Source organism: Bos taurus, chromosome 29, assembly GCF_002263795.3.
Source record: "Bos taurus isolate L1 Dominette 01449 registration number 42190680 breed Hereford chromosome 29, ARS-UCD2.0, whole genome shotgun sequence".
NCBI classification, from domain to species: domain Eukaryota; kingdom Metazoa; phylum Chordata; class Mammalia; order Artiodactyla; family Bovidae; genus Bos; species Bos taurus.
In genome coordinates, this window is record NC_037356.1 from 26,188,882 (window position 1) to 26,202,070 (window position 13,189).

General features: G+C 40.1%; 2 protein-coding genes and 1 pseudogene across 13 annotated transcripts in view; all 3 read left to right on the forward strand.

Annotated features, from left to right (window-relative positions):
- The window catches only part of UEVLD (UEV and lactate/malate dehyrogenase domains), a 67,014-nt gene extending 61,068 nt beyond the window's left edge, over positions 1 to 5,946 (forward strand). For 6 of the 7 annotated variants that reach the window (XM_024987070.2, XM_005226749.5, XM_059882862.1 and 3 more), the window contains 2 exons: positions 688 to 811; positions 2,567 to 5,946. In XM_024987070.2, the coding sequence (XP_024842838.1) occupies positions 688 to 811; positions 2,567 to 2,734 (292 nt within the window). In that variant the 3' untranslated portion in view covers positions 2,735 to 5,946. The remainder of the gene's footprint in view (positions 1 to 687; positions 812 to 2,566) is intronic. The other variant, NM_001098952.1, reaches the window with a different exon arrangement.
- On the forward strand, positions 5,273 to 8,515 carry LOC787192 (NADH dehydrogenase [ubiquinone] flavoprotein 2, mitochondrial-like; annotated as a pseudogene).
- Positions 8,516 to 8,651: 136 nt separating this feature from the next.
- TSG101 (tumor susceptibility 101) overlaps positions 8,652 to 13,189 on the forward strand; it is a 41,678-nt gene continuing 37,140 nt past the window's right edge. For 5 of the 6 annotated variants that reach the window (XM_059882808.1, XM_059882809.1, XM_059882812.1 and 2 more), the window contains exon 1: positions 8,652 to 8,792. In XM_059882808.1, coding sequence (XP_059738791.1) covers positions 8,751 to 8,792 — 42 coding nt within the window. In that variant the 5' untranslated portion in view covers positions 8,652 to 8,750. The remainder of the gene's footprint in view (positions 8,793 to 13,189) is intronic. The other variant, NM_001097995.2, reaches the window with a different exon arrangement.

The window sequence follows — 13,189 nt, forward strand, 5'->3', positions numbered from 1 at the left end:
CCAAAGAACACCCAGGGCTGATCTCCTTTAGAATGATCTCCTTTAGAATGGACTGGTGTTTCTAGATCAGGTGTTGCCAAATCTTCCTCTTAAAAACTTGGATAATTTTGCACTTTGAACAGCAATTATGGGAATGCCAATTTGTCTGTAGCTTCTCTAAAAGTAGTTATCAGTCTTTTTGTGAAAGTCGCTCAGTCAAGTCTGACTCTTTGTGACCCCATGGACTATACAGTCCATGGAATTCTCCAAGCCAGAATACTGGAGTGGGTAGCCTTTCCCTCCTCCAAGGGATCTTCCCAACCCAGGGGTATTGAAACCAGGTCTCCCGCATTACAGGCAGATTGACCAGCTGAGCCACCAGGGAAGCCCATTAGTCTTTTTATTCTTTGCCAATTTTGATGGGAAAAATTAATGTATTTATTATTTTAGCTCATATTTAGTAAGTGTTAGTGGTGGTAAGCATCTTTTTATATTATTAGGCCATCTGTATTGACTCACTGTGGACTGCCTAATATTTTAAGAAAAGCTTAATTACTGGGCTGTCTGTTGGTTTTCCTAACAATTGTCATATAACTCTTGTGTCATAAAAATATCTAATTAATACCTTATACATAAGCTAAAACTGTTTATACATATTTTGTGCATTTTATGAAATCATGATTTGTCTGTTTTATTTTTATAACCTAGGGCCATGGAACTATTAAGGGTAAAAGGTCAAAGATCATGGTCTGTTGGACTATCAGTAGCTGACCTGCTTGACAGTATTGTGAATGATAAAAAGAAGGTCCATTCTGTATCAATTTTAGCAAAGGTAATTGCTATTCTCATTCTCTCATCACAGTTTTAAATATTTATATTATTAATATAACAAAAAAGTGCTATTCACACTGTAACCTGGAGTCGTGAGTACCACCAGCTTTCAGAGTAACACATGGGAGAAGATAGTTTGGTCTAACCCCTATCTTGCTTGGCTATGGGAAGTCTGGACTTCTATAAGGTTGCCCTTCACCCCCATTAATTCTTGGAATTCCCAAGAAACGTTTATATATTCCATAAACTTCTGGTTGTCATTTATCTCCCCAGCCAGCCAGGTCACCCCAGGCTGACATGCCAACTGGTCTTAGCTGGTCATCAGTCTGTTTCTCCAGTTCAGGTTGTCCTTTACTGCTTTATTCCAAGTATAAAGTTCCTAAAGCACAGCTAAGATGAGGCCCAAATGCTTAATCAAATATTCACAAAAACTTAGGAATACTGGAAGGGAAATAAAACATGGAAGGGAAAACTGAAAACAGGTCACCAAATTTGACTGCCCTCAGAGCCCACGTTAACCCCTCCACTGGGAATCCACTCTAACAATCTTTTTTCTTTCTTTCTTTCTTTTTTGAGAGTTTGCTTTATTATTATTATTATTGTTGTTGTTTTACAATAGAAAACAAATAGCTATGCTCTCAGAAAAATGAATTTAAAAAGAAACAAAATCACAGAAATTTATTAACAGCATTTTAAAAAAGGCTTTTGAAAGATTTATTGAAATAAATTATCTCAGCCTAAACATTTACTCATCACTCTTTTTTCAGTTACTTCTCAACATTTTAAGAACTTTGTTATATAAAATACATTTAACTTTGCCAATAATGTTAGATAATACTGGGTTCTTCCCCAAAAAGACTACTATAAAACTATGCTTTCAGACATTAAAGAAAAACTTAATCCAGGAGAACATAAATCTGAACTATGTAACCTATGCTTGCATGTTTCATATCCTTCAAGTTAAATGCATCAAGGATTTGAAAAAGTTCAGACCTGGGTCAGCTCCAAGGCAGGTGGACACAATATCTTAACTTTCCATGTTTAACTAAACCAACAGGAACCAAGTTATGAAAATGAGGGTCTCCAGGGAAGAGAGATATAAAAAATATCTTTTATTTCTTCAATAAAACCCTTCAAAATTTACTCTCACATTTCCTCCAAAGATCAAATCCACAACCTTTGGCATTGCCTAATTTACTTTACCAAGGAATTAAAACCATGAACCAAAGCCTGATGCTTAATGCTTTCAGTGCTGACCTTCCCCATGTCCAGGACAGGGAATGGGGACAATGAGATACAGAGAGGAGAGGACAGACAAACAGGGTATACCTGTGAGACGCAGGAGCACCAGCGGTTATGGAATAAAGCCAGCTTTGGATACGGAGCTCAGAAAGTTAGCCCCTGGGATGCAACAGGTCACGTCCTTTCACTACATCCCTGGGCTTTTCCCCTCTCTGCTCCAGGTATCAAACCAATGACAGTCTTTTTTCTTTACCTCTATCCTATTACCCATATTGCAGGGTGCTAGCTTACCTCCCCATAAAGGGAGTATCTTTGACCAAGTTCTTCCCATCTCACAAAAATTTTCGGAAACAGTAACTGGAGTTCATTTAGAAAATAAATGAGCAAAGTTTTTTAAAAATTCAGCTTGTATCACTTTGTAGTGCTAGGACCATAAAAGGACGAAAATATCCGTATTTATGATATTAACTTTTTTGCAGTGATTCAGCTCTAATCCTATTTTTTTTCCTTTCAGGGATATTATGATATAAATAGTGAAGTGTTTTTAAGTTTGCCTTGCATCCTTGGAACAAGTGGCGTGTCTGAAGTCATCAAGACCACAGTGAAAGAAGAAACAGTGACTGAGAAACTCCAAAGCAGTGCATCCTCCATCCATGGTCTCCAGCAACAGTTAAAACTTTGATTCTAAAGTTCAGAGTTACCTGAAAGGAAAGTTTAATTTTACCAACACATATATATGGGGTGGAGAACTTCTCTATCTTATTATTTATCCTTACAAACTGCTTGGTTAAGGTCAGTGGTTCTTGGTTGGCTTTGTAATTTAAATCCTTAGGTAGTTAGATAAGAAGGAAAAAAAATCTAATTTTCTCTGTTCTTGAGATTATCTATACTGTTCTTTAAACCTAAGCAGAGATAAACATTCATCTGCGATATACATCATTTAAAAATTATGTATCCTCAATTAGCACATTCAGCACTTGGGGAATATTTAAAAAATCATACCTTTTTAAAAGAAAATTACCCTGTAACTGTTACAATAAACATCATAAGCTGAAGGCCCAGTATGTATTTCAGAATCTGTGCTAGCTCTACATTCAAAGGATCCAGTTTATGCTATTTACAGTTCTTCTTTAAAATAATGTTGGTAACAAGCATAATAATAAACAATAAAGGGTTTTGTTTTCCCTCTTCAAATTAATTAGCTACCAAAAAAATAGAAAAGAAGTGTGCACATACTTTTCTTTGTACACATACTTTAATATAGTAAAAAGGAAAATGAAAATTTTAAATATATGAACAAGAAGTGTAGTTTAATATCCAGCAGGACTGTCCTTTCTGCAATTTTCTATCATCTCTTCTGGCCTATATAAGATTTCCAGCATCTCAAGAACACACCATGCCATAAGTAGAACCATAGAGACATGCATATTTTTAGTGGAAATAAGTTATGAATGAAAGCCAAGCATTTACTTTAAAGCTAATATATGAGGCTTTCATAAAGGCATTGGTCTTAATGGGGAGAGACTGATTGAATGGGCTGATTGTTCTGAGCATATTCTTTTAACTACTGAAGAAATGATTCACGGTGCATCCTTTAACTACTCCTGAAGAAGTGATTCAGGGTGCACCATTATGCACCCTGAATGGGTGATGGGTCAATAACATCTTCATATGTGAAAGACAGCATATTATTAGGAATGTGACACATAACTAATAGCAGCAGCTAGCATCAACACTTCCAATATTTCAGGTAGTGTGATGAGCACTTTATTGTTTTATTCCTCAGGATTATTTATTAATCCTCACAGTAACCCACTGAGGTAGGGACTATTATCATCATTTTGTAGAGGAGGAAATTGAGGTTTAATGCCCAAAATCTCATGACTAAGGGACACTTATCCATACAACCTCTACTTTTTCTAAACTCTAGAAGAGGAAAAAGGCCTAAGAGTCAAAACAGTTACCACAAGACCCTAAAGCTGGGGGTCTGTACTCAGATACTCTCATGTAGGGGCTTTTTTTCTTCGACATATTTTTTAGAAACACTGATTCTTTGACTTCCCTTAGTAAATAGCTTGGTCGGGGGTGGAGGGTGGGGCACAAACTGTACGCACTGAAGTAGGTGTTTAGTTATTTAGTCGTTCAGATAGTCTAGACTTGGAGGCTGCTATGCACCAGGTGCTGTATGAGGCACCACAGATACAATGGTGACAAACCCTGGACTAGGACAGGCCCCCATGGTGCTTATAATCTAGCACAGGGACAAACCGCACAAGTAAATGTGCAGTTCCAAGTGTGGAACATGAAAAAGTCCCAGGTGCTTTGAAAGCATATTACAGGTGAGCCTAAACCTGGTCAGTGAGATGGGAGCCAAAGGATTATAAGAGCAGACACATTTTAGGCAGAGAGGAAGTAGTTAAACTAATGCTGATTTAGCATAATAATGGATGCTTATAATAATGAGCTTAAATCATAAAGGTGAAATTTATTCAATGTTCCATGAAAAAAGAAAAGTACTTAATATGCTTGGAAAGGTGTAAAAACATTGGACATTTGAAGAAATGAGTATTAGTTCTGTGTAATTTCACTACATGAATAGGTTATTTTGGTGTTAATTGTAACAGTGCATCCTCACTGTCCTTTTGTATGAAGTAGGAAAGTAAAACTAAAAGGACCATTGCTTGTGTTTTTATACCAGCCTTTTCTAATATCAGATACCTAATTATGCTCTTGAAAAATAACATAATTACAAGATACTGTATAAACAGAGGAATTGCTAAGAATTAACTGCATTATAAAAAGACCATGTCAGTACAATATTTACTGACTGTACTGTTATTCCAAGAACTGTGTTAGAATGAGTAGTCAAAGGTGAATAACAAAAAATTGGGGGGATGGGGTGGGGGAGGGAATAAAAAAGCAAAAAAAAAAAGATGAATAGTTATAGTCCTTGCCCTGCAGAAGCCCACAATATAGAAGTAATTATCACATATTTTCTTTTTTTTTTTTTTTTCATCGCAAATCGTTTAAGCAGCACTGTTCTAGAATCACTACAAGTCAGGCATACATATACCATGTAACTATAGGCAGAGCCAGTGCAAAATAAAGAACACATTAAAATAAACATTCCAAGTGAAAGCTCAGAAGTAAGGTATCTTTAACTTAACAATGCTCAAGTACTTAAATGTTCTTATGAGAAAAGCAGTGGTATGGTCTAAGCATGGGAAGTAAAGTAAGTCAAGTCAAGTCGCTCAGTCGTGTCCGACTCTTTGTGACCCCATGGACTATAGCCCACTAGGCTTCTCCGTCCATGGGATTTTCCAGGCAAGAATACTGGAGTGGGTTGCCATTTCCTTCTCCACACATATTTTCTTGAGTGTTGAGTCAGTGATGCCATCCAGCCATCTCATCTTCTGTCGTCCCCTTCTCCTCCTGCCCCCAATCCCTCCCAGCATCAGGGTCTTTTCCAGTGAGTCAACGCTTTGAATGAGGTGGCCAAAGTACTGGAGTTTCAGCTTTCGCATCATTCCTTCCAAAGAACACCCAGGGCTGATCTCCTTTAGAATGGACTGGTGTTTCTAGATCAGGTGTTGCCAAATCTTCCTCTTAAAAACTTGGATAATTTTGCACATGTAAGTTAAGACGTAGTACCACCACCATCTCCGTGTGAATTGGTGATAATTTGACATTCATGATGGCTTCTGTTAACCTTCATTTTTTTTTTCATCTTTCCAAAATTATGCATTCCTTCTACTTGTTATGTTTTAATGGGGCTTGGATTAAAATGCTTCTTTGATATTGTAACAGATAAATATTTTCCAACTTACACTGTATCAAATAATTATTCTTAAATATCAAGAATAATGAATAAAATAAATTTTGACTTGAAAATTACCAGGAGATTCCTAATTTATTGAGTGGAAGGAAATTTATTCAGATTGAAGAGAAAGAGTCTTTCATATGATTCCTAAGTCCTCAGGATATTTAGTTACTTCATTTTAAGTGGCTAAACTGCAAAATGAAGAGAATGGATTTTGTTATTTTCAAACTTTTAAAAATGATTTTTAGTAAAACCTTTTGAAAAATATATAACCTACATTCTTCCAATTGATAAAAGCAGAGTTGCTCTAATTGAAGGTGCTTCTGGCTAATAAGCTGTGTCTTTAAGAATAGCTTGAAAACCATATATTTTTAAGTGACAAAGAAGAGGTACAGGGAAGGATAGACTGTCCTATAGTTTGGTTTGACTGAAGCTGTATGCTTAACTAGTATAGTGTCCAAAGAAAGATACCTGTTAGAATAGAATATTTTATGTGTGTGTGTTGGCAACAATATGGAATGATGCTTCCACGTATCTTCACTTAGGCCTTCTTTGTTTATGTGACCTTCATTTAGATGCCAATTTAGAAGAGAATTAATACTACAGCCTGTTTCTCAGTAGCACAATGCTAAAATTATCCAAATAATAATACTCCACACCCCCTCAAACCCAAGTGCCCTGAATGGCATTGTACTTACAAAACCGGTAGTGAGGTGCAATAATGACTAATATAAATGACCATGAGAAACTTTTATGGGTAGTAGAAATTCAGTTAAGAGTACCTATTCTTGGGCGTGCACGCTATGCGTGCCGACCGCTCGGGACCGTGCCCGGTGAGGCCCGAAGGCCCGCAGTTTGGCCAGCCATATTCCTCTCCGCGGCGCCCACTGGGGAAGACATATAAGAAATTTGCATAAGACAGCTGTTCAGAATGGAGCTGGAGGAGGCTTATTTGTGCACAGAGATACTCCTGAGAATAACCCAGAAACTCCATTTGATTCCACACCAGAAAACTGTAAGAGGATAGAGGCCGTTGTGAGAAACTACTCAGAAGGGCATAAGGCAGCAGCTGTGCTTCCAGTTCTGGATTTAGCCCAGAGACAGAATGGATGGCTGCCCACCTCTGCTATGCACAAGGTTGAAGAAATTTTACAAGTACCTCCAATGAGAGTGTATGAAGTATCAACTTTTTATACAATGTATAATCGAAAGCCAGTTGTATCACATTCAACTCTGCACTACTAGGTCTTGCCTGCTCCGAAACTCCGAAAGCATCCTGGAGGCCATTCAGAAAAAATCTTGGAATAAATATGGAGACAACACCTGACAAACTTTTCACTCTTATGGAAGTGGAGTGTTTAGGGGCCTGTGTAAATGCACCAATGGTTCATATAAATGACAACTACTATGAGGATCTGACACCTAAGGACATTGTAGAAATTATTGATGAACTCAAGGCTGGCAAAATCCCAAAACCTGGGCCAAGGAGTGGACGCTTCTCCTGTGAGCCAGCTGGAGGTCTTACCTCTTTAACTGAGCCACCAAAAGGACCTGGGTTTGGTGTGCAAGCAGGCCTTTAATTTATATTCAGCTGTAAATACGTCGGTGGAGAAATAAAATATGAATCTCCTATTAAACTTTTTATATTACTTGTTCATTTCCATCTGTGTACACCTTGCTTGTAACCTAGCAACTTACAGCTGTTAAGTATCATGTCAGAATTCCAGAGCACCATTTTCAACTGCCTGTTCACTTTCATCAATATTAGGGTACTGTGAAATAAAAATTCTCTCAAATTAAAAAAAAAAGAGTACCTACTCTTGCGCTGTACAAGACCATGAGGACCTAAAGCTGAGCCTGATTTCAAAGACGTGCATTTTTATAGTGGACAGGCTGGTAGACACACCAAGTCTAAGGAAGAAATTACCCTGTATTATCATCCATGTCGGGCACAGTGGAGTTCTGACCTGTGAATGGTGAATGGTCTCTTGTAAAGAAATTACTGCCTGGCTTCCTGTGAAATGAGAGCTCTGCACTTTGCCCTTGTGAATGTAATATGAAGCTTAAAAATGAAAAACAACCTGACAACCAGAGACACCCTGGGCATCGCCTAATGCAAGCCTTTCCTCTGAGTTGGAAAAAACAAGCCCCGAGCAAGCCGTGCTGCTGCTGCGTCGATTCAGTCGTGTCCGACTCTGTGAGACCACATAGACGGCAGCCCACCAGGCTCCCCCCGTCCCTGTGATTCTCCAGGCAAGAACACTGGAGTGGGTTGCCATTTCCTTCTCCAATGCATGAAAGAGAAAAGTGAAAGTGAAGTCGCTCAGTCGTGTCCGACTCTAGCGACCCCATGGACTGCAGCCTACCAGGCTCCTCCATCCATGGGATTTTCCAGGCAAAAGTACTGGAGTGGGGTGCCATTGCCTTCTCCGAGCAAGCCGTGCACTTGCCTGCAATTGTCAGAAGGGTGAGTCAGTGGCAGAACAGTTTTCTGACTCCAGTCCAGTCTTCCCACTTGACGCATCAGTCATTAAAGCTCACTGGAAAGGTATTCCTACTTTTTACCCTCCCTGCACCTGCTCTTTTAGTGTGAGGGCAACCGTGAAAGGGCTCCCGATCTTATTATCCCGGCTCAGCAATTCCACGCTAGGAACGGGTTTCTCTGGACCTGACCTAGGCCGTCAACCCCTACCCACGGCCGATCCCGGAAGTGACGTAAGGGAAGCGGAAGCGCTGGCGTGGAGGCCGACTTCCTGTTGCTAGAGGCCGGGGGGGTGGGGGGCTGGCTGGTCCGTGTGCGGTTGTGTGGGGCGGCCTGGGGCGGCCCCGGAGCGGCTGACCCTCTGCCTGCAGGGAACGGAGTCGCGAGGCGGCCGCCATGGCGGGGTCGGAGAGCCAGCTCAAGAAAATGGTGTCCAAGGTGAGGCTGCGCCGCGCTCTCCTCGGCGCACACCCACCACTCCCCCCAGCGCCAGCAGGGCCTGCCCGATCAGCCCAACGAGCCCCCCAGGCGGGCCCGAAGCCCTGGGCTTCCTCCGGCCGCCTCTGCTGCCGCCCGCGCCTGATGCCTGTCGCCCGGGGCCGGAGTCCCTGGGCCGGAGCCGGCGGGGGGCGGCGACGGTCAACAATGGAACGGAGCCGAGGCCGCCTGCCACCTGCCGCCCGCCCTCCTCTTTTCGGGGAGAGAGTTTGGAGCAGTCTGTGGGGCAGCATAGTTTTCTTCAACACAAGGAGGGGGTTGTACTTAAAACTCGGTCTTGGGCACCCCCTCCCCTCTTGTCCCAACGCTGGCTCTTCATTCGTATTCGCCCTTCCCTCCCGGCTTCCTGAGGTGGTGTCCTTTTCAGTTTGTATTCTTCACGCAGCTCAATAGCCCACCCCGCGGGAAATCGTAACTGTTGGTTGAATTGGCTCAATTATAAATAGAAACGTCCTGAGAAGCTCATTACTTCGGGTGAAATAGAATTCCATTACCATTCCAGAGTCTTTGATTGACTCAGAGTGACTCCCTTTTAATTGTATGCTGCTTATAAAACCAGTTTATTTACTTTGAAATTTTTAATCTAAACAGTTCAAGACCGGTGTGGGTTTGTTTTTTGGTTTTTCTCCTTTTCTAAAAAAGTTGTATTTTTTAGTTATATTTAAAGCCGTGAATTATTTTAACAACTGCTAAAAATATGGCACCTGATACCAGAGTGAATTTGGTGCTTTTTGGTTTGTTTGTTGCTTTGTGGTTTTTTTTTTCCAATTTATCAAAGCTAATTAATGGGAATAAGATGTATGTGAAATGGTTGAGAGTTGAATATTCTCCAGTTAAACAGGTTTAGCTTTAGATACTTTTGTCAAAATAAGAATGGTAGAAAGTGGAGTAGTTTAAAACAATTTTCAGTATTATTAAAACACATTATTATGTGTAAACTTATTTCTTTGAAAAATATACTTTTTTACCCAGTAAAATCATCCCTGTAGTCTTTGATTGAAGAGCAAATAATCTCTAAGGAGAAATTAATGATCTTTGAAATAAAGCGAGCTACTCTTTGATTTTTCGAATCATATTTTCTAGGCTTCTGATTTTCTTTTTTCTAATTAAAATATAGTTGATTTTCTTTTGATAGAGTAAACTTATCTTTAATTGCAGAGAAAGTTTTAGGGAGCCTTAGAAAACAGTGGCCTGGATCTGTGATGTAGCATTTAATTTCTTGAAGTACATTATTTTATATACTATGTAACTGAAGGGTGTCTGTTCCATACCATTTAAACAAACCCTTTAATTGATTACATTGTCCTTAAAGTTTATTCCTTCATGTATGTATATCAAAGTATCTATATATAAGGACAAGAATATTCAAATACTGGTTTGGAATTGTAGAAACCATAATTAAGTTTCCTAAACTTTCTATTGAGGAACCTGCCTTTGAAGACTGAGGCAAGACATCTTTAAAAGATATTTTATACCTACACCTACTATCTCCTCCCTCCATCCTCTATATCCTAAGAGCAAAAAAAGGACATAGTTTGGTGGAAACCAGCTCAATACTGTAAAGCAATTATCCTTCAATTAAAAATAAATATTTTTTTATAAAAGACATAGAGCAGAGGTGGGAGAGAACATTTGTCTTTCATCTGGTTCTTGACCCAATACCTGAAAAATTGAGTCTCTTCCAAGTGGTGATGTCACTTCTGATTACTGGCATCTTTTCTGTCCAGCTTGTTAATAGATAGATATGTAGATATGTAGGAATAGTAAGTAAGATAATAGAACCTGTTTGTGGAGTTTTTTCCTTCTGGTGGAGGATTAGCTTCAGTTATCCTTTCAGTTGGATGTGGCCCAATGAAGGAATTGGTAGCCAGGACCTGGGACACATTGCTAGGGTGATGGTCCTTAACTCTTAATCTGACTGTGGGACTTCCATCACCCATCGTATTACTTTGGGCTACCTGCTTTGACATATATTTTTTGAAGTATAATTGACATACAACATTATATTATCTTTTTATATATTACTACAGTTATTTTTTTCCTTAGAGTAACTTTTAGCTTCCAACTTAAATATAGCTTTTAGTTTAACATCCTTTTCTGTCATCATCTTTGTAATTAAGAGAGGGTATATATATACTGTTGGTCCATCTTGCTTTACACAAATTATTCAGATTTTTCATACAGACAACTGTCTGTATTCTTTCATGCTGTATGTAATAGCATTCCTATCAGTGGAGTCACTGCCAACGAGCTAGGAGAGAGCTGATACATTAGCAATTGTAATGGACTTCACACTGTTTTATTAGATTCTAGGGATACAGTAATGAACAGATAGAAAACTCTATACCTGTGGAATTTAAATTCTCATGGAATAAACAACTCAGTAAGTTCATTAAGTAGCATGTTGGAGGATGGTAAGTGCTTTGGAGAAAAGTAAAGCAAGAAAGGGTGATAGAGTTCTCAAATGTGAGGATAGGATAAGTTGCCGTTTTATAGAATAGTAAAGGAAGGCCTTCCTGAAGTCTGTTTGATCAGAAACCCTGAAAGCGGTGAGGAAGCAAACTGGAACAGTCTGGAGTAAGAACATTCCAGGAAGAAGGAAGAACAAGCTCAAGGGCCCTCTTGTCATGCATGATAGAGAAACAGCAAAGGGACCTAAAGGGGCTGGACTGGAGTGAGAAAAGGGGAACAGTGCTGCTAAACAAAGGAGTGGTAGATTTTGGAGGGTCCTGCAGGCCACTGTCAGCATTTGGGCATGTCCTTGCAGTGTGGTGGGGCTGTATTAACAGCATAGCTCAAGCTGCTGTACTGAGGCTAGACCGTAGAGGGTTCAGTAGGGATAGCCACCTCTAAAAAGGCTGTTGTATAATAATAACCTACGTGTGGCTATGAAGGTAGTGTGAAGTGATCAGATGCTGGAGATTTTTGAAGGTAGAACTAACAGGATTTTCTGACAGACTCACTGTGGGTGTGTAGGAAACCAAGGCATCCAGGATAATGTCGAAGTGTTTGTGCTGAGCATCTAGAAGGATATGGATATGGAAGAATGTAAGAGAGGTAGAGGGAGAAGGCTATGGCACCCCACTCCAGCACTCTTGCCTGGAAAATCCCATGGACGGAGGAGCCTGGTAGGCTGCAGTCCATGGGGTTGCTAAGAGTCAGACACGACTGAGTGACTTTACTTTCACTTTTCACTTGCATGCCTTGGAGAAGGAAATGGCAACCCACTCCAGTGTTCTTGCCTGGAGAATCCCAGGGACTGGGAGCCTGGTGGGCTGCTGTCTGTGGGGTCGCACAGAGTCGGACACAACTGAAGCAACTTAGCGGTAGCAGCAAGAGGTATAGAATTGGGGGGAAGACGAAGGGTTCAATTTGATCATGTTATGTTTGACTTTCATTAGATATCTAAGTGGAGATATCAAATTGGATATACATGTCTGGAGTTCAGGAAAGTGGAATTTTTAAATTTGGAAGTTATCAGTGTATAAATGGTATTTTAAGCCGTGCATGGAGGTCAACACCTGAGTAAGGTTAGACAAAGAAGATCAAGGACTGAGCCCTGGGGCTCAATGAAATTAAGATCAAAGCTTAGGAGAAGAGAAAGAACCAGCAAAAACACTTGAGAAGGGGCAGACACAGAGAAGAGGAAAAAGAATGTCTTGTTTCTCCTTTTATTTTTGTTTAAAATGTCCAAGAGTCCGTCCTTTTCTGAGAGTTATTTCATCACTACAATATCATTTCTTCTTTCTTTGAAATATTTAACGCTGATTGTTTTTGAAGTTTTCTTCTGTTCCTTTCATTATTGTTATTCTTAAAAGTGAAAGTCGCTCAGTCCTGTCTGACTTTTTGCGACCCCATGGACTATACATTCCATGGAATTCTGCAGGCCAGGATACTGGATTGGGTAGCCTTTCCGTTCTCCAGGGGATGTTCCCAAGCCAGGGATAGAACCCAGGTCTCCCGCATTGCAGGGGGATTCTTTACGAGCTAAGCCACAAGGGAAGGCCAGTAATACTGGAGTGGGTAGCCTATTCCTTCTCCAGTGGATCTTCCCGACCCAGGAATCAAACTGGGGTCTCCTGCATTGCAGGCGGATACTTTACCAACTGAGCTGTCAGGGAACACCCATTTTTATTTTTAGTTCCTTCTTTTATGTTTGTTTAGGTCTGTGACATGCTTTTTGGAGACTTTCTTTTTGGAATAGCTGACTCTTCCTTTTTAAGAAGAGAAGCACTAAAAGCTGATTGAAAGCTTTGTGTGCGTGAGTGGAGCTTGTCAACTGAAGCTTCAGGGTGTTGTGAACGCGTGGAGATTCCCATTTCCTGGTTTCCTAGTCT